The 22,043-nt window shown below is 38.0% G+C and overlaps 1 protein-coding gene across 1 annotated transcript in view; it reads left to right on the forward strand.

Moving 5' to 3' along the window:
- LOC149195074 (protein SLOW WALKER 1-like) overlaps positions 1-22,043 on the forward strand; it is a 255,714-nt gene that overhangs the window by 89,327 nt on the left and 144,344 nt on the right. The window contains exons 8-9 of the mRNA XM_089405238.1: positions 10,893-10,953; positions 11,301-11,500. Coding sequence (XP_089261364.1) covers positions 10,893-10,953; positions 11,301-11,500 — 261 coding nt within the window. The remainder of the gene's footprint in view (positions 1-10,892; positions 10,954-11,300; positions 11,501-22,043) is intronic.

A 22,043-nucleotide genomic window follows, 5' to 3' on the forward strand; every position in this document is an offset into this window, starting at 1 on the left:
AAGGTGTGTGTATAAGCCTAGGGACTGAGCTTCTTATACCTCGGGTTTGCGAATTATGTCTTAAACAAGGTGACTATAGCTTGATGACTACTCTTCCGGGATATGCCTAATGTGCCTTCAATCAATTCAATCTTGGTCTCTTTTATGCATAGAGTTAAAGTAGGAATTTCGACTCTTTTTTCTTGATGGCGGAGCCTTCAATTCACTTCTTTACACTTATGTTCAGAACAAGAGTAGGTCTCGACTCCTTCTCCGAGTGATTGAGGCTTCAAATCAAGCCTTCCAAAATACACTCATGCTCAGAATCCCGTCTCCTCCTTTCAGAGAGGTTATAGCTAAACTATTTGCCTTCCAATTAGGTCAATTAGGTCTCCAATCAAAAGATGACTTCGCTAGCTATCAAGGACTCTTCTAGTTCATATAAAATGAGATTTTGTCACCCATAAATACACAGACTTTTGAGATTAGGATTTCTGAAGTGGCTCAAAGAATTTAGTCTTCTCAAAGGCGTTATAACAATGCCGAGAATTGCGTTTTCTTTGTCAAGGTACTCAGCCTCAAGTGGTCTATTAGATTAGCCCTTCGATCTTCTAGAACATGGCTTGTATGTCGTTGGAATATCCTCACTGTTCATATACCAGACTTCGACCTTATCACTGTAATTAGGTCTAATTATGTGCCCAAAATTGCGAACTTCTTCTCCTAGCAGCTCGGTCCTAGAAATTTTGATTCTCATTTAGTGTTTTTAAAATTGATTTCTCTTTAACTTGACATTTACTTGTGGTATATTAATACTTTATCATTATCATTATTATGTTCGTTTTAACATCATCAAGATAAATGCCAAACAAGAAGATCACAAACATAGAGAACACCAGAAATAGGCTGCAAGCCAGGGCAAAATCCACAAGGGGAAAACCCAATGAACTTCCTCTTCTTATAGAATTTATTTCATTGACAACTTCCAAGACCAAGACACAAGACCACTCACCAAAAGACCATGCCAACTACCCATAGGTCTGCTTCACAAATTTGTCACTGTTTCTGCAAAATTCGGACCTATGGAAAACCTTGGTCTTCTACAAAAAACTCGCATGTGTGAGGGAAGCAAACAAAGATCAAATCCTCCGTTCTTCTTCATTGCCTTCTTCTAGCTCCTTCACACTTCTTTTTCGCTTAACTCGGATAGGAGAAATGTATGCCAAGATTGTGTGTCTAATGGAGGCTGAAGTCTTCCCTTTATATAGCTTTTTGAGTGGGTGCACATGTCTCTTCTAGGCCGACTTCATGGGCTTGCTGACTTGACCTTTTTAGTGGTTTCTAAACTCTTTTATAAAATGCATTTCTGTGCTTTGATACATGAGCCCTCCAAGGGACTTTACATCATGACCTTGGATTTGATTCTTATACAAAACCCTAGAGCACTCAATGGGGGCTTTGACTAGTCAAGAAACCAATGGGCAAGAAACCCATTTAAAATAATTTTTCTTTTACAAAATATATTTTCTTTTTCTTTCTTTTGACAAGTACAATAATAATTACATCAAGTCATGGTCCAAACACAATTATGAAGATCGAAACTAGTTACAACTTTCGACACAAGTGTCCCTTGAAAAGATTGCAGACTGTTGCATAAGATGTGCGCTGCTTGGAATGTTTCCTTGCCACAAAATCCCTCAATCGGACTCTGACTATACCTCGAACTGAGTGCAGGTATTCTTTTGCTGCCTCCTTGGTTTTTGTGCCCCTTTCTTGGGCTTATACTCCGCCTCCTAGAAAATTTGGCATGTTGTAGCTTGAATTCTCAAGTGTAAAAATTTCTCCTCGTCTTCTCCTTGCTTCCTCTCTTCTCCAAAACTCTCATGTGAAGAATGAATTAGAGCCTCTTTTTGCCTTTTTGTCTTCTCACAATGAAGAGAACCCTAACCCTGAGATCTAATTGCTGAGATTAAATCCCAACTCATTAGATCAAGGGTGGAGATCATTCCCTCTCTTGACTCCTTACATGTGTCCCCCTCAATTAATGAGAGGAGTTATTTTTAATGTTTTTGTACCATGTGAAACTTTTCTCTCATAAAGTCACTTTTAAAATATAAAAGACACTTTAATAATAAAGTGTACCTTGTACTTTTTTCATAAAGTCACTTTATGACACTAGTGACATTAAAATAAAAGTACATAGTACATAACTCACCCAAAGTAACTTTTCTCCATGACATTAATATAACTCATAATGTCCCATGACAAAAAGACATTAATGTGTCTTCTTAGGCCAAATCGATAAGTGCACTAGGAAACACTTCCTTGGTACCATTATCTTCAACATGTCTCACATGGGTCATGAGTTTCCCTTGCGTTGCCATATTGGTCCTCTCATGTGCCACATCTTCTTTGTACTTGATCAAGATTTGACTTGCATGGTGCGTGACTATTCTTGCATGCAACATGACCTTTCCTTGCACTACCATGAATGTTCTCGCATGGTTCGTGACTGTCCTTTAATGGGATGAAAACTCCTCTATCTTGTTAGAATTTGAAGATTCAAGCTTTCATAGGGTAGCTGACAATACTTCGAATCTCCCTCTAAAGCTAGACTTCATTTGAGTCTACACAATTTCCACTGGCTCACTCTGCTTCCCGCGCGCACACTGATCCACGTGCTCTTCAAAGTAGCTCTGATACCATGTTGAGTTTTCCTTAGGCCCTAGATCAGGTCTATTGCTAACCAGGCACACAAACACACTAGGAACCCTCAACTTACAAGAAATTTGCACAACGGAAATCTACAACAATGAATTCAATAAAGTACACAATGATATTGAGCCCAAAGCTCAATTTTTTATTAGTCCATCAATACAATTAGCATGGGGCTCTCGTACTAGGGATAATGGTCCTTTAGGTCACTAGTACAACTAATATAGATAATATACAATTAGGGCTTGCAATTTGTTCCATCAAATCTACAATTTTCCCAACAAAAATCACAAAGACAATCTTAGACTCGTTGAAGCCAATCCTTCGTCTTTAGTCCTTTCTGTCCTCTTTGTCCACTACTCTTCTGGATGTCCTTTGCCTCCTTCACATAGTGATCTGGCTTCTTTCAAATATATATCCGACCAACTGTTCACAAAAGTCCTATTGTTTTGAATTCTTGCATTTCCAACCTTCAAAACACTTCAGCTACTCGCAATGAGTTTGGCCCTTCAACCTCACTACATATTAGACTTCCATACTAGTTGCGCAATCCTGTATTCATGAACAAAGTTCAGATTTTCACCTTTGCAATCATCTACAGCTAAACAACAACCCTTGTCCTGCATTTGTTGGCCTCTACTTAGGCCTGAGGCTCCTCAGCCTTCTGCCACTAGCGTCCACAAGCCTCTTGACCCGCTATTCCTCTGCGTGCCCCCTCTTTAACCTAGCTACGACCCTCTCTTTCTTCTGCATATGGTTCTGAGGCGCTGCGACCTTTTTCTAGCCACACTGCTACAGAAAACTAGGGCTTCGACCCTCTCTCAATACATAGAACAGAGTCACAGACCTTGGCCTAATAGCCTTTCTCCACCAGCAAACAAAGATGATCCACGACTGTTCCTTTTAGCACAGACCCATCATGTCCAACATCCAAACGTACAAGGATATTCGGCTTCCTTCACAAGACAAAAATTCATCCTTCCTCAGATCAACGATTTCTTCACTAGGGCCAATGTTCATCATAAGATGAATTGCAATGTTTTAGCACTATTCTCATTAATGGAAACCCTTCTATCTTTCCCTCATTCTTCTTTCAGCACTTCTAGCTTCAGCTTGCCGTGATCTCCAATTCTCCAAAGACTCGACTATCTTTCTCCTTAGCTGATCTTTCACTCGACCTCTTAGAACTAGCTGGTAACCTTGCTGCGGTCTTCTTCCAAGAGTAGATGTCAGCCTCCATGAGCAGAACTCGACCCTCCACTAGGGCACTTCTTGCTCAAGAGAAGTCACATCTCTCTTACGTGTGTGGAGCCTCTGCTTAGGCTCTCTATTTTTATTTTCTCTTGGGTCATTTTGGAAACCTCTAGATAATAGGGTTTTAGCCTCTCAATCCATTCGAATAAACAATTAGTTTTTTAGGTCCCAAAGCCACTACTTTGTGTAAGTTGCCCAACCAACTCACTTTTGGTGGGTTTCCTTTCTTAGAAATACCTTCCGAGCTACCCAAAATTCCAACAGCTAGGAGTATCCCTTGCTCCTACATCCACCTAGGATCATGCAACCAGACACCTCATTGGATCCATAAGACTCCGTTAAAATTGAAATAAATTGCTCTAGCATAGAACATAACTAAAATTAACATGGTATCAGAGGTGAGGTGAAGAAAAAGCCCAAGCAAGAGTGAAAGAGCAATCACCGAAGACAGCTGGGAAATGACAAAAGGATCAATGGATTCCTCATCCCTCTTCTAATTCACCAAGGGTGAAGTCGAAGTAGAGAATATTATCAGAATGGCATAGCAAAAGTTTCTGATGGCCTACCTAAAGATCACTTCAATGGGAAGTCCGGATCTAAGGCAAGAAGGAAAGGCATATGCCTTGGTTGAAATAAGTTCGGCCATTATGCGAAGGAGTGTCCGAATGGCAGGGACACATCACTTGATGATGATAACAATCATTCCAGGGACATCTTCAATGATCAGAGGAATGACAGTGCAGGTCATCAAGGAAATGGCTGACTCTTCAAGAAAGCAAGGAACCCCAAGCACTCCATCGAATATAAGGGTGCTCTCTCTCTAATTTGGTAGAGATGGAAACATTCGTGGGATTATACTCTGAGCTGATGCCACCTATCCTAGAAAGGGTGTTAAACCCCTCATTTGAATGAGGGTAACTCGATTCATTTACAAAATCTCTTTTATGTACCTGATTGCAAGAAGAACCTGGTGTCCATTTTGGCAATGGAAGTCAAAGGTTTCAGGGTGGCATTCATCGATGGAAAGGTACGTGTATGAAAATGAATTTTTCTAAGATGTTTTTTCATGGGTTCAGGTACTTAGTAGGAGGATAGATCCTAAGGGATAACGCTGCCCTAATCTAGAGGGAGTGCCCTAGGCCCTACGCTGCCCTATGGAGAAGCCCTAACACAGCCCTATGGAGAGGCCCTACGCTGCCTTATGGAGAAGCCCTACGTTGCCCTATGGAGAAGCCCTACGCTGCCCTATGAAGAAGTATAATATGCAGTCATGAAGGGTCTAAGGAGAGACCTTAAGACGCTATCAAAAAGGAAGCCTATATGCTGTCCTAAGGGTGGTATGAATATACCCTAGCCGCAACAAGCCTAGAAGAGAACAACGAGGAGTTAGGAGGCTATTCCAGGAGGCCGAGGAGCTGTTGAAGAGGGCCGCAACCCATATCTTGAGGTTGAGAGGCAGGGGGAATGTTTTGGGGTGGTTAGGTGAAGGAATATCCCTTAGAAGGGCTGCCGCAGCTAAGGGACAACTTGCTGTAGCAAGCCGCAGTAGATAAGAGGAGGCCGAAGGGTGGAATAGGGGTTGGAACAGCTGAGCATTGCAACCAAGGCTTTCCTCCCCTCCTAGAAAGGCAGCCGCAGTTGTGGAGGGCTATTCTGGCCACATTTTGAAGGCTGTTAGGATTGCTGTTAGAATGCCCTAACCAGTCATGCAATGCAGCAAACAGAGAAGCCCCAAAACAGTGATGATGATACATTGAAGCAGCATGATGATGGAAGCAGCAATGATGATGATACATTGAAGCAGCATGATGATGGAAGCAACAATGATGATGATATATTGCAGCAACATGTTGATGAATGCTGTAGCATGATGGGTATAGTGAAGAAGTGTATCATAGCATAATGAGGGGCAACACAATGGTGAGGTGCAACAATATGATATAGCAAGTTCATGGTGCTGCAAGTATAGCACAATGGTACAACAACATGCAAGGGACAACAAACTAACATTGGGACAGCTATATGGTACTTAGCAGCAAGTACACCAAGCATGCAATGGTACAGCAAGCAAGCAATGGGACAGCTAACATGGACAACATGGTTCAATCATGACACATGGGACAACAGTACAACATTAGGTGCAGCAGTCATGAGGTCCAACATTGTGATGATGGGTGCAGCATGGTGCAACACGGTGAGGTGCAGCATGATGATGAGATGCAACATGGTGATAGGTGAAGGAGTCGCCTTGGAGAATCAGTTGAAGCAGCATGTCTTCAACTGATCTCATGTATCATCTTCTTAGAGATGATCTATGTTCTCATCTAGATAAGTCAAAGTGTTGACTTCAGTTGTAAATGTACTCTCTCTCTCTCTCTCTCTGCTGAACTATTGAAGAACATATAAGAAGAATTGATCAAGGGTTTCCCCACATTGGGGTTTGTCCTTGGCTAGCGCCACATCTTGTATCCTCTTGTCTTGGCTTGTCTTCTGCGATTTATATTTATGTTCTATCTGCAATTTACTTTAATGATGATGTGATTGCTAATCTGGAAAAGATATTGAGCTAACTGTGAAAATTGAAATAAATTGCTTGTTATGTAAAAAATTAGTTAATTTTAGGTTTATTGTTTAATTTTAGGTTTAGTTAGACGAAAGGGCACGATCATAAGATCATGCCCTTTCCCAAAGGGTGCCATGGCGGTATATAAGCTAGAAACCCCATTGTAATCAATCATCATCTGTAAATTCATCTTATTAATAAAATATTTATATATCTATTCTGCGTATTAGAAATTTTCTGCTTCATCTGGTATCAGAGCCTGTTCGGTTCTCTAGCAAGACGCTGCACAGAAGAGTATCATCCCTTGACGTCCTCTGTTTTCCCTCCACGCTGCTATCTCTGTCGCCATCCTTCCTGTAGTCTTTGCACAACCAACACACCACTTCCGTTGCCTACCGCCTGTTCTAAACCCCCGATTCCGTGGTTTCCATCGAAATTGTGCTGTGCATATTTATCCTGGAGTGACACGCTGAGTCAACGGGAAGGCTGCGTCATACCGACTGTCCGACTGCGTGGGCTCTGCAGGAAACGGTTCAGAAAAAAATCCCGTCAATTGTTTGCGTTGAACCAACGAATTCCGGCGTTTTTTTTATATCTGCGGTGAGTCATACACTGAAAGTCCATCTGTGGTGATACGCTGTAAGCTCACGTTTTATTATTCCTGTGTGGTGTGCGGTTATTATTCCTGTCCGCTCGAGAAGGGGTTTGAAAAGTCAAACGGAACGTGCCATTTACGGTGGACGTAACTGTCAGCTTTATACATAATTATAACGTTAAATATATATAACGTTTATTTATATATAATATCTATATATATATATATATATTATATTATATATAATATCTATATATATATATTATATATTATATATAATATATATAATTTAATTAATTAAATTAATTTTAATTAATTAAAAGTTATATATTTATAAAAAGTTAATTTAATTAATTAAATTTATTTTAATTAATTAAAATTTATATGTATAAAATTTATTTTAATTAATTTAAAAAAAAAGGAAGGAAAAATATTTTAGCTGGCAAATAAATACACGCCCCCGCAAACCCGCTCAATGTCGACAATGACAATGGCGGATTTTCAAAAAAAATTGTTGGACGCAGAGCATAAGATAAATAACAACCACGACGAGGTCAATAAAAGATTAAATGAATTCGAGAGCAAGCTTGGGGAGCAAGCAGACAAAATAAAAAATCTTCAAGATACGACAAATCGAATAGAGATAAAGATGGAAAGTCAACATGTCCAAACAGAAGTAAACATCAGAGATGCCTTAACAATGCTGAGACTTCTGTGTAAAAGGTCAAATTGTACACCCGAAGAGCTATTAAAAGAAAGTGCAGAGAATCAAGAACACCTCTCATCAGATTCAACAAAGTCAACAGATTCTCATGAAAAGGTTGAATCCCCAAGAAAATCAGCGACACCCCACCAAGAAGCAAGTACCACGGCCTTTATAAACAAGCAACTCTGGGATAATTTTACCAATCAACACCCTTTTTTCGCTCAACCAGTAGCAACATACCAGCGAAGGGCAAAAGTTGAGATGCCTAAATTCGATGGAAACGAAAAAAACAATGTTGCATGGATAAATAAAGCAGAAGAATACTTTGAGATATATGACATCAATGACGATGATGAAAAGCTCAGGCATGCATCCATGAAAATGGAAGGAGAAGCATATAACTGGTATATGTGGTGGAGAAAAACAACACATGTCATTAGCTGGAGAAAATTTAAAGATGCATTCTTTAAAAGATTCCAAGGTGTAAGAGAAGAAGAGTTCTTTTCAAAACTCATCAAGTTACGACAAAAAGGAAGTGTGGACGAATACACTCAAGAATGGGAGACCTTAGTAACACGAGTACCTGGGTTATCAGAATCTCGTCTAATTCAGTCATACATCTCGGGACTCAAAGTCCATTTACAAGCAGAACTTGAGATGCATGACATTACATCTATAGAAGTAGCAAGACGAAAAGGAAAAACAACTGAAAAGAAATCCGAACCAATATTTTGGTCAAAAGTGGAAAAAACTTATGCAAGACGAAAGATACCCTAGTATGTGGACTCAAATAATACAAGATATGTTCCACTGCATCGTCGTGAAGATGAAAAATCTAATGTGGAAATGCAAAGAATAAAAGAGGGTAAATGTAAACGCTGTGGTGAGAAGTGGGACCCCAAACATAGATGTGATAAAGGAAAAGAACCAAAGAACCTATATAATTGTGAAGCAACCAATGATTCAAACAGTGAAGATTATGACATAGAAGACACAGAAGACGCCCCAGAATTCTCACCAGAACTAGATGATGGAAGTATTCCACAAGTGTCATTATCAGCTATGACAGGTATATCACAACCTCAGACTTTAAAGTTAAAAGGACACATAAAGAAGAACAACGTAGTGGTTCTCGTCGACTCTGGAAGCACACACAATTTTTTAGATGCAACCGTGGCAAAGAGACTCAATATCTTTTCATTTCCCTTACCAAACATGAAAGTGATGGTAGCTAATGGTAAGAAGATTGAAAAGGTAGGGAAATGCCATAAGGTCAATTTGCAGATTCAAGACTTTAATCTAGAGTCTCCATTCTTCACAGTACCGTTAGGAGGAGTAGATGTAGTCTTAGGTATCCAATGGTTACGAACTTTAGGTACTTATGCCGCCAACCATCAAGTACAATTTATAAAATTCAAATGGGGAGGTCAAAAGTACAAGCTACACGGATTCCAAGCACCAGAAAATCAAGTTGTATCATCATCTCAGATGATGAAGCTGAGTCGAGAAGAGTCACCAGAGATACAAGATCTGATTCGGAAGCATGAAAAAGTATTTCAAGACCTACCTATGAAGATGCCGCCTAATAGGGAAATTGAGCATACAATAGAAGTCAAGGCAAGATCAGACCCCGCCAACATCAAGCCATACCGATATTCACATCACCAAAAAACAGAAATTGAGAGATTAATCCAAGACCTTTTAAAGTGTGGGACCTTGATCATCTTGGAATATATAATCAAGTGGAAGGACTTACCGAAGAAGACGCTTCTTGGGAGAATGAAGCATTTTGTCAACAACATTTGTCGTTGCGCATGCTTTGAGGACAAAGCATTCTTTCGAGAGGAAGGCAATGTTATGTAAAAAATTAGTTAATTTTAGGTTTATTGTTTAATTTTAGGTTTAGTTAGACGAAAGGGCACGATCATAAGATCATGCCCTTTCCCAAAGGGTGCCATGGCGGTATATAAGCCAGAAACCCCATTGTAATCAATCATCATCTGTAAATTCATCTTATTAATAAAATATTTATATATCTATTCTGCGTATTAGAAATTTTCTGCTTCATTGCTCTAGCATAGAACATACCTAAAATTAGCAGACTCTGATAGGAAGCCAACACCATTGCCGCTCCACTTGCCATTGGCTATCAGACTTAGGCATTCTTGACATCATTGACCTCCTGCCTGGACTTATTCACTTAGTCTTCTACATCACCAGGGGCCTTTGATCCGGTGATATACATGTTTATAAGGCTGTCCTATTGTTGTATCCTTCTTTACTTCATTTTATTCTAGATCTAGCCTTGGCATTTTTTAGGAGTTGCGTTTGCACTCCCACATTGTACTCGTACTGGATGTATCCTTCAGTGCCATTGACCTACTTTTGTGGTCATTTGTTGGATATTATTAAAATTATCTTATCTTATTAGCTTATAATTGTAGTGGCTACATGTTTCAGCTCCTATCTGACAGGGTTGTTAGGTTTAACGTGATCTGATAGAAGATGCCAAAATTTTTCCGTCTGAAGATCTGGCTTTCCTTGATGAAGTAGCCATGGGGATAATCTTTTATTATATAAAGTTTGATATCATTGCATCTCTCGATCAGTACAAACGTGTGTTGCCTTTTTGAATTGTAAATGTTTTTCATATTCTTGTAGACTGAAGCTTTTAGTGCAGATCAGTTTTCTTGGCACGCCCTTTAATCTGTTATGGTTCAGTCAGCATGCTTAAGATTTGTCTGTACCTGTTTCAAGTTTTACTGTACCTTCTAAAACAACACTATTCCAAAACCTTAAAATTTTAGGTAGCTTATCACCATAAAAGCAACATTAGGTAGGCACAGGTTGATTTCTAAGTGTCCACAAACTTCCTGATATAATTGATGGCATATGTCACCAGTATGTATCTGCTTAAAGTCATTATGCTCCCGATCACCTGCTTCTGTGTGAAATATGATGAGATGATTTTATTAGTGTGAACATGGACGTAGAGAGAGTGTACATGAACATCAATGCAAAATTCACTATCTTTTGCTTTATTTCTCACTCAATTAAATTATTTTCCTTCTTATTGGCAGCATGGGAAACCACTGGAAGATGTTTTATTTTTTCCATCTGGTGGATTGCTGGCCACCGCAGGTAAAAATCTATGATTTAAGGTTAATTATAATTTATTGCAAAATTGTGAAATTGAAATCCTCACAAATGCAACTTCTTAAACACTCAAGTTCAATTCGGTAATTTGTTAATCTGATGGAACTCAATTATCGCAGTGTATTGGAAAATTGATGTTAAAGTTTGGAATTTGTCAAGCTCTGATTCGTTGCATGTGTTAATCTTAACTGTAGATTGGTTTTATTGTTGTTTAGGAGTAATACAGATAGGCTTTATTGAAGTGGTTTACTGTCAAAATATAGGCAGAATAGTATGCATCTAACTTGAATACTTCATTTAATATCTTGACTCTTTGTACCTTTTACTTGCAGGAGGTAACATAGTGAAGGTATGGGACATTCTTGGAGGAGGACGACCCATACACACAATGGAAAGCCATCAAAAGACTGTCATGGCTATGTGTATTTCAAAAGTACCCAGGTCGGGCCAGGCTTTGGGTGATGCACCTTCTCGTCTTGTTACTGCATCACTAGATGGATATATGAAAGTTTTTGATCTTGATCATTTTAAGGTATGTGAGCTCAGTAACGGTGATGCTGCAATGCCTTTTTGGATAAAATGTCTTGAAAGACAAGTATTTATAGAACCATTGCCATGAGTAGTAAATTAATAATTCAAAATGGGTTGTCCAGTATAACTTTTTTTTGTTATTTTATTCTATTTCCAAGAAAAAATCATATATTTAAAATTTCAAGCAGCAAACAGAATGTACATTACTATGTGTCTGTCAAGCACTCTGAGGATACTTAACCTCTCCTTTTTTCTTGATTAAAAAACTAAAAAGTTAACTGAACAGGACTTATTAAAAGTTCCTGTTATTATGGTCTTCCATATTGCCTTGCCATTTGATCAGATAACAGAAAATTTTGAAAATGGACATTGCATAGACTCCTCAAAGAGTAAATGAAAAAATGAAGGCTTGCTTATGTCTCCAGTTTCCTTGCTCTCTGATTAGCAGCTACTGTCAGAAACTGGATGGATCTAAGTTACAGGAAACACCCAGTCCAAGGGCCAGAAACTCCGTTCCCCGTTTCTGAAATGGAAACAGGAACAATCGTCCTCCAAAACGCCACAAAAATGTTTTTTTGCCATTTCCAAAATTTTGAAACACCGGTTTTGTGAACGGAAACATATTTGGGAGGTTTTCAATTTTTTTAATCCACGAAAATTGTGATCCATTTCCGGATTTCCGAAAATGGATCCACCTTAAAAGCACCGGGAACAATTTTTTTTTTTTTTTTTTAGGTTTCAAGTTATGTGTTAAAAGTGACACCTTCACTTAATCGACCAACTGACTGGGCATTTGAAGTCGAGCTGCTGTTGGACCTTAGAGCAGCCACTGCTGTGACCACTCAGTGTTGTCAGCCATCGCTTGAGCTGCTGGAGCATTAGAAAGTGGGAGCATTGCTGAAGAAATAAGCAAATATCAGTTTTTCAGAGAAACAAGAAATAAGTAAATATCAATTTTTCAGAGAAACAAGAAACCTGTGCAGCTTTGTTGATTGAACCTTTGCTGACATCCTAGGACAGGGTTTGCACAAAAGCACAAGTGATCTTCTCCTTTAAAAAGTCTTGTTGTGCCCATTGGAACATTTTTTGCCTGTGCATTTCTTTATTTAGGAATGAATTTGATACTTGATCCCTTTGGAATTGCACTATGATTGTTTGCCTCTTTCTAAGGGTTGACACCATTGCCTTAGCGTATACTCACACACTTAGCATGCCTTGGTAGATAAAAAGTTAGACATGTCACAGAAATGACCAAAAAAAAAACCAGGGTGAAATAACACAATAGGGTAGTACTCTAGAGCAACGTTGCACAAAGCGGGGACATTTTTTTGCAAGTGGGGACGCGGAAGCGTCATTTCCCAAAAATCTAGGAAGCGAAGCATCTTGGAAGCGTCTACTATATATATATATTATATTTTTTTGCATTTATATTAAAAAACATCCAAAATACCAAATTAGTTGTAGAAGACATGAAAACATGTAATTTTTTACATAAATCAAGATAGATATGGCATCCATTGTACATCAATGATTAATTATTTCAACATCAACCATCTACAATCTAGATTCCTCTTCTCTTGTTTAGCCTTTGCCTCTACTTCAATTCGATAGGGATTTTAGTCAACATTGCCTAATTTTGATCAAACAGCTTAATCCAAGCCCTATAATATGGTAGAAAAAGCTTAACATGCCTAATCGATGATTTTGACTTGAGTGAAGGTTACATAATTGCTAAGGCCATGACAAAGGAGTTCAACAATCAATAACACCAACATTGGGGTACATATAGGGCTTGGTGCTCTTGATTAAATGCTAATCACATGCCCTCATACATGATATAATGCAATGAAACGCCACAATCCCATTGATCCTGAAAACTATTAACTCTGCTAAATTTTGAATGGGATATGAAATTCTATTTTCTCCATATGAAGTCTGATGAGGTTGGAACCACTCTCAAACATCCTGAGTCATTTCATGGTAATGTTAAAAATTTAAGTAAAAGGATGAAAATGAAAGATAAAGAAGAATGTCACTTTTACTTTAAGAATTTAACATTAATATTAGGGAGCATCTAGGAAGCGTCTAGGGAGCGTCAAGGGGCACCTTGGGAGTATTCAGAAAGTGTAGTTCGTCGCATAACAGTTCGAAATTAAAAAAAAAAGCCCCGCGGAACCGTCCACCTTCTCTCGGATCTATTCGCGATTTGCGGTGGATACACGCTCGAACCTCCACAAATTTGCACCTGGTCCTTTCTGAATCCGCGGATTGGGCAGTAGGAACCGCGAATCAGGTAGTAGGGACTGTGGATCGGGCCCCCACAGATCCAATTTTCCAGGAATTGCCAAAAAAAGGCAGATCTGTTTTTCGATCCGCAGTTCCACTAAAGGATCAGTGGTGGATCCGTATGAGATGCGGATTTGCCTCTGGATCCTTCGGGAGGGGCGGGGGGACGGTTCCTGCAGCACTGCTCTAGAGTCTAGTTAATTTCTTGTCAAACTATAAGCTTAAGTGACTAAATGGTTTGTGTCATTGTGATAACCTAGTGGTTAGTAGTCTTATATATAAGGGGGTGATTTAAATCGGAAACTGATACTTGCACCTTTTATAAGTAAAATGGGGTGTATGTTTGTGTGTGTATAAGTGCGATATTAAATTTAAATATATACTTGTGATAAAGTTGCGATACAAATGAGCATGTGCCAAATTAACTTTCGTAAGAAACATTAGTTGGGGTAGAAGTAAAGTATGAAAGAGAGTACAAATAAAATGAAAGGAAAACAAAAAAAGGAGAAAAGAGGTGAAATAGGAAAAGAGCACATACACGTGAGCATGTTGCCACTTGTCCTCAACTAGACATACATGTTCCCACATGGTTTTGGAGGAGGAAGAAGAATAAAAAGAAAGAAATCCATAGCGGAAGGATACTCTTGTTTCAATTTTTTTTTGGAGTTCATTCTTTTAGGAAAAACTTTTGCAGGGAAACCATGTTGCACAGTATTTCAAAACATAGAAACTGTTGAAGAATGTAACTAGGTTCGGTCTTCATAAATGTATTTGAGTCATTATGTAATTTACTTGCAAAAGAATGAAAAACAATTATTATTATTATTATTATTATTATTACAATGACTTATTAAAGCATGGGTTTCATGCTTGGGTCATATTTTATTAGTCAAAAACCCCATTGTGAACTCCTAGGATTTATATTGAGTCATTAGAGTCATTGCACATTTTATGAGACCCTTCTTAGGCTTTTGAATCATGTAGAAAGTTTATTATTGAGTCAAATTAGGTATTTGACACCTCCATACCAAGTCGGCCTCAAGGAGATCAAGTCGGCCTCAAACAGGGCAATTCGACCTCACCTAAATCCTATATATACAAGCAATTCGAATTCATTTGGAGGCATCACTTCCACAAGTTCGATATCCAAGAGAAGAGGGCAAAAACGTGCAAAATTCCAAGAAGAAGAAGAAGAAGAAGTCCTGGAAGTATCAAGGTCGAAGTTTTTGGGTATCTCTTTCTCTCTCTTATGCGAAGTTATTGGGCCAATTGTTGGATCGAAGTTTTACTGCTGGAAGAGTTGGAATTCTGAGAGTGTTGGGTCGAAGATTCTGTTGCTGGAAGTTCGAAATTCTAGATTTGTTGGGTCCAAGTGCTGCTACTTTAAGGTCAAAGTTCTAGGTCGAAGTTGTTGGAAGAGAAGGTTGGCTTGGTGGTTGGAGGAGGTCTATGTCTAGGTTGAAGAGTCTCAAGAAAACTATTGAAGGAAGAGATTTTGACTGGGTTTTCCCCTAGATAGGGGTTTTTCTTTGGCAGAGTGCCTACATCTTGTGTCTTGTGATCTTCATACACACATAATTTGGTAATTGCTTGATGAAAGATAATATAACAAAGAAGTAAAAGAAGCCAACATAATTCACAAGTAATTATCAAGAAAGAGAAATCTAACCCTAACTCTACTAGTATTGATTTCTCAACATGGTATCAAAGCTAAGGTCAAGGAAGATTGAGATCACTTTGTTGGCTTGAAAGAAATGGTTACTGCCTCTATGATAAGAATGGGATTCAATACTGCAGGAAGCTGGATCAAGAAGATCTTCTACTACTTATTTAACAAGGTCAAAAGTCAAGGGTTCTTAGCTGCACTTACATGTTCACTTAATGATGATAATGCATGGATTATTGACAGTGGAGCATTAAGGCATATGACAGGGGAGAGTAAACAACTTCACACTTTATCAAAGGAATCATCTTTTCATGCAGTGGAATTGGGAGACAACGAAAGTTACGCTGTTAGAGGCTTGGGATCAACATCTTTGAAGCTGGACAATGGAGCTAAGCTACATCTCAACAATATACTATATGTTCCAGGTTTGAAAAAGAATTTTCTTTCAATTTCTTGCTTAGAAGATAAAGGGGATAGAGTTGCTTTTGTTGATGGAAAGGTTTTGGTTTGGGGAAAAGATTCAAGTATTGATAAAGCTAGGGTTATTGGAGTTCGTGAAAGAAGCTTATATAGAGTCATGACACCACCTCTTCAAGCTCTAGTTCATATGGAAATCAATCCCATTAAGCTATGGCATAGAAGATATGGTCATCTACACTACAAGGTCATTCCCACTCTAAATCAACTGGTTCATGGCATCTTGAATATCAAAGAAGATCGTGAAGGAGTTCGCAAGGGATGTTCTTTGGGTAAACATATAAGAAAACCATTTACAAATAGTGAAACAAGGTCTAAAGAAATATTAGACCTCATTCATTTTGATTTGTGTGGGCCTATGTCTGACAAATCACTTGGAGGTCATCTTTACTATGAATTGAGATGTTGAGTAGCTTCATTATTCTGGGGTATTTGATTAGGTGTAATCTTCAACTTGTCACAAATACATGTCAACATCACCATTGCTTGGTTATGGTTTAGATCCATCTTATTTGAAAGGATTGCATGATCCTTTTTAAATTTGTTATGATTCTATTTGAGCTGATGCTTTATTCTCTTTGTTGTATCGTGGAGCTCCTTGATTTTTTTGCTATGTGTTGTCACCTTAGTCTCAAGATCTATCAATCTTTTATTAAAATCGGCGATCGACATTGATGAAGACATTGAGCGGGTATGAGGTGGAGTATACTTATGCAGCGTAACCTTTTTCCTTAACTTGACCTATTTTTTTTTTTTTAAATAATATAATATATATATATATTTTTTTATATACTATGTAGTATTTATTTATTATTTAATTAACTATATATATGATTTAATTAACTATATATATAACTATATAATTAATGATATAATTAAATTATTTATATAATTAATTAAATAACTATACATATAACTATTAATGTTTGAACTTAAAGATATGATTTTAATGGACATACGAATCGAAAGGGAATAATATGGAAGTCAATGGTGAAGGGTGCGAATAGGTGCGACGTTTGGAAACTCTGGGAGGAAACAAGACGACAGATCAAATTGATAGCGACAAACAGGGCTTGTGCGACGGTGTGTTGAACAAGACAATGGGTGCAATAGTGAGACATTGCGAAATTAGGGACACGATGCTTAGACGAGCGTGACAAAAAAAAATATGCGATGTGAAGAACAAGCATAGGGCCGTGGAACAACGAGGAGCAACATGCGAAAATGACCAGCAGACGAAATTGCGGGTGGCTTATGCAACAACAGAGTGACCGAGTGGTTTGATACCAATTTGAGCATTAAAACTGAGAAACTTATATATATATATATATATATATATATATATATGTATATATATATATATGTATATATATATATATGTATATATATATAAATTTATTGATTGAATGATGATCTTTTTACAAGGAGGGCCCTAGTTTAAATAAGTCCTTGGGCACCTCTTCTAGAAGGGGCATGATCTTTGATCGTGCCCCAATTACATAATTACCCTAATTACATTTTACATAACACGAGCCTCATCACAAACATTGGATTGCTGCTAAGAATCTCTTGAGATATCTTTGTGGCACAATCAACTATGCACTGAGATACATTGTCGAGAATTTGAGGCTACATGGAATACTAATGCTGACTGGGTTGGCAGTGTGGGGGATCGAAAAAAACATGTTTGAATGTTGCTTCTCATTGGAGTTTGCTTCAATTTCTTGGATACGTAGGAAGCAAAAATCGGTTGCTTTAAGCACTGCCGAGGCTAAATACATTGCAATTAGTATGGCATGTTGTGAGACTGTTTGGTTGAGGAAGCTCTTTAGTGAGCTATTTGAGGACTTGTTGGATACCACCGTGATCTTTTGTGATAGCCAAAGTGGTATTTGCCTTCCCATATGATTGATGACACGTGTGTAGGGTGAGTGGTTCACCTTCCCCTATGATTGACATATGCATAAGATGAGTGGTTCACATTTTCTATGGCATATGAGCAAGATGAGTGGTTCACCTTCTCCTGCTGATGCCCCAACATACATCCTACCCATGTAGTTCGAACTTCGAGACTCATGGGAAAAACCTCTCATTTGGCAAATGAGTTGGGAAAAGTGGATAGGGACCATAGCACTACCGATGGACGCATCGCGTACTGCCGTACTCCTTATGTCTAGGATGCATGGTGTTCAACAACTTGATTTGGGATCAAGTCTGATTGAGGTTCTACCTCTGGAGTGACTTTTGTTAGTGGAGAGTGTTAGGGTCTTGTGACTCACTCTCGATCGATTCTTCTTCATTATTCATATTAGTGTTCAACAGAGTAGAGATGAGATGAGATACAAAGACGGTACATGACGACAGGATAGCATGATGATCGATGATGATGGATGGATTGACGGGTGGAATTCTTCCTAGTTGAGAGGGAGTGTTAAAATTGGCAACTAGGACCAAATTCCACTTTGGACAACTGATTCGATGGAGATGATGATTGCATTAAATTCCTCTTTTCGAGAGGACCAAAATTGATATAAAGATCATCTAATTCGGACAAGCAGAAGTGTGTTTTTGAATTTATGCCCACACCTAAGTTGCACTGAAACGGATACAGGAACGGATACAAATACGGGTTTGAAACGGATACGAAATTTTTTCAAAATACCAGGATATGTTACGGCAAGGAAATGACGTGCATCTATATATATATATATATTTCATATTACCATTCATCCTTTAGAATCTAGAATCTATATCTAAAAATACATAATCATCGTCATGAATTCAACATAAACAAATCATGATCATCAATTCAGCATTAACATTGGCATCATCATTATTGATTATTATAACATTCAACATATTATCATCATCAAGAGTAATGTGATAAAAAATGCTATAGCCTGTATGCTTTTGGGTCCAACTCCTTCAAAGAACGTGTCATGCATGGAAGATTATATCTATCTTCCTTGCATGACATTTAAAAGGCCCATGGATCATTGGGATATTCCGTCAAGACCTATTTCAACATTTCAATCTTCTCAATGTCAGCTTGGTGTTTTGACTATATGCAGGCACAAAATTGGCTAGAGAAGATTTGTTATATTGGAGGGATTTACGAAATCAAGAGCAAAATCAATGACAATTAACAAAACCTTAACCAAAATGAAAATTAATCGCTCAAATAAATCTCTTTACGAAGACATTCATCAAACCTTTTGATTTGCATTTTTGAGCATCTATCTTTTTCTTAGTAAGAATACTTGTTAAATATATGGAGTGTCTTTTTTTTAAAGATTTAGAAGAGACTTTATGAGACTGTGTTTATAGTGAGTTAATTTGCAAATCCGATTTCTTCATTTTTATTATTTATTTATGGCTATACAAATTTTCATGCTTTTAACATTTTAAGGGTGGATTCCGATCACAATTTTCGTGGATCCGTGTCTGAAAATGGATCCAAAATAATTGAAATCCCTTGGAAACGTATCCAATTCCAGATCTAAAGTTTCCGATTTTAAGAAATGGCACAAAAACGTTTTTACAACGTTTTGGGAAGAATTGTATCTGTCTTTGTATCAGAACGGGGATCCGTGTTTCCGACAAATTCTACAGGAGTTTTCGGTAACTTAGGCACATACATGTGCAAATTGTTCAGGTCGGCCACATCATCATATAGGTTCATGAAGCCCAATAGACATGTCTCTTCACCCTCAATGATTTGTATAAATATAAATGACTGCCCACCTCATTTGGCATCATCACTCACACATTTTCTTCTCTCTCCTTATCTCATTGTTTCGTACAGCTATTGGGCAGATCTCCTCTCTCACATGTGTGGCAAGTAGGACGGTTTTTCTGGGCAAATTGCAGGGCTGAATTTCTGGACTGTTGCAGGGGTTTGACCAGCGTTAATGAGACTTTTGACTCATCATTCGAGTGCGATTTTTGTGGGAAAAATTTGTTTTTGACAGGCAGTACAGATTGTCATAGAAATCGAGAAATTCTGAGCACTTTGACCTGCATTGACCACAGACCTGTTTGACCGCAGAAGTTGACTTCAGTTGACCAAGTTTGACTGTTGTTTTTGTGGACTGTTTTGACTGCTATTTGACCAGCTAAAGAGGCCAAGTTTGATTAAAGTTTTGCTGTTGTGTTGACCATCTTTGACTTTCTGTTTAGGGCTGAATTTGACTGCAGATTTGACAGGGCTGTTTGACTTTGATTTGGCAAGTCAACTTTGACTTTTTGTACTCTCTCTCTCTAAAGAACATTTGATATAATAATAAGAAGATTTGATCAAAGGGTTTTCCCCATCTTGGGGTGTTTCCTTGGCATCCGTCAAATCTGCTGTCCTCCTGTCTTGGCTTGTCTTCTGCATTTAATTTTATGTTCTATCTATAGTTACTGATTTATGGTTAATGTGATTGCTATTGGAAAACTAAATTGGAAATTGTCAGTAGGCTGTTAAAGTACATTGAAGTAATTGTGCTAAGCATAGAACATACCATTGTTAACTAAAATTAATAGAGTTCCAATATAATAGAATAATGCTGGTATGAAACTTTTTGGATCTTGTCCTACGGTCTGGTCTCAAGACTGATGTGATGACCCATTTATAAATACAAAGAAAGCAAGCATAATAGCAGGTATACGGTACATGCATATGATAGCTACAAATGCATGTGTCGCATACACTGCACTAGTATTTTATACTAAATTGATTATAAGTGCTAAATACCATGACCCTTCTTGGAAAAGAAGTTCTACTCATTCATCAATATTGCGTAATGAATGGTTAGATCAAAGAAGACTATATATATATATATATTATATGCTCCAGAATATTGATAAAAATCATATTAATAAATTAATAAAATAAAGGTTAAATATTAATATAAATAATTAATTTAAAAAAGATCCAAGTATAAAGTTCTAAGTGTTATATTAAAACAAATATAAATAAAACAATGTGTTATGTTGAAAATATATATAAACATTATAATGTTCTAATGGTACGTATATATACAAATGTAATGTCATATTAAAAGAACAATTAATAAATATCCTATGGTTCAAAACATAAAGGGTATTATTCATCACAACCTGAAACGAGACCAGGAGGGGATACCTAGGCACAGGCGTGGTGTTAAATTTGGACAACTAGGTCCAAACTCCATGTTCTGATGCTCAGATTAAGAGGCTAATATTTTTGTTGGATTCCTCTTTCTGAGAGGTGTAAAATCCATATAAAAATAGTCTTAATCCGATGAGCAGAACTTATATTTTGAATTTATTATTCTTAATAAATTATATGTGCAAAGGTCAGCCAATTTTGTAATGTAGGCTCACATGCCCAACAGATGTGTCACACACCCTCATTGATGGATATATATATACAGGAAAAGTTGGAGAGAATTTGATCACAACACAACTCACATCTTCCTCTCTCATCCTAAAAAGTACGAGCTACTTGGAGGACGAATTTCAGCCACACGTGGGAAGGACGAAGAGGAGTTTTCTGCTGCTAGGGTTTCGCAGAAGTTTGACCAGCGTTGACTTTGGTCAACGCTTGGTCCAAACAAGCTGAAAACTTGTGGGAGGTTCGATTTTTGAAGGCCATACTACCTGGCACAAAAATCGAGGTCAAAGGGTTGACCGTTTTGCTGCTGCGTTGACTTTTAGCTTGCTGCCCCTGCGTTGACTTTTCAGGACAGCGTTGACTTTTGTAGAACTGACTTGGGTTGACTCATCTACTGGTTGGAGGGTTGTTGTGACACATGCTGGGCTGGCTGACCAAAGGAGACTTTGCTGGTTGAAGCATCCTGTTGACCGCCGAAACAAACACATACATTTTTCTTGTTTCTGATTTGTCTTCTGTAAGATCTGCTTATATGTTCTATCTGCATTTTGCTTATCTACTTGTATGATTGCTGTGAGAAAAGTGAAATTGCTCTTAGCATAGAACATCTACAAAACTTTACATGGTATCAGAGCTGAGGTGAAGACAAACTCTATCTATAGCAATCATCATCGAAGGAAATGGATTCCTCTAAGCTTGAATTCAGGGAGAATGACAAGCTGACTGGAAGTGATGACTTCCATGCCTGGAAGATGT

This window comes from Pinus tabuliformis, chromosome 2_2, assembly GCF_031772625.1.
Source record: "Pinus tabuliformis cultivar Carrire ecotype Pingquan chromosome 2_2, CPIR1, whole genome shotgun sequence".
NCBI lineage: Eukaryota > Viridiplantae > Streptophyta > Pinopsida > Pinales > Pinaceae > Pinus > Pinus tabuliformis.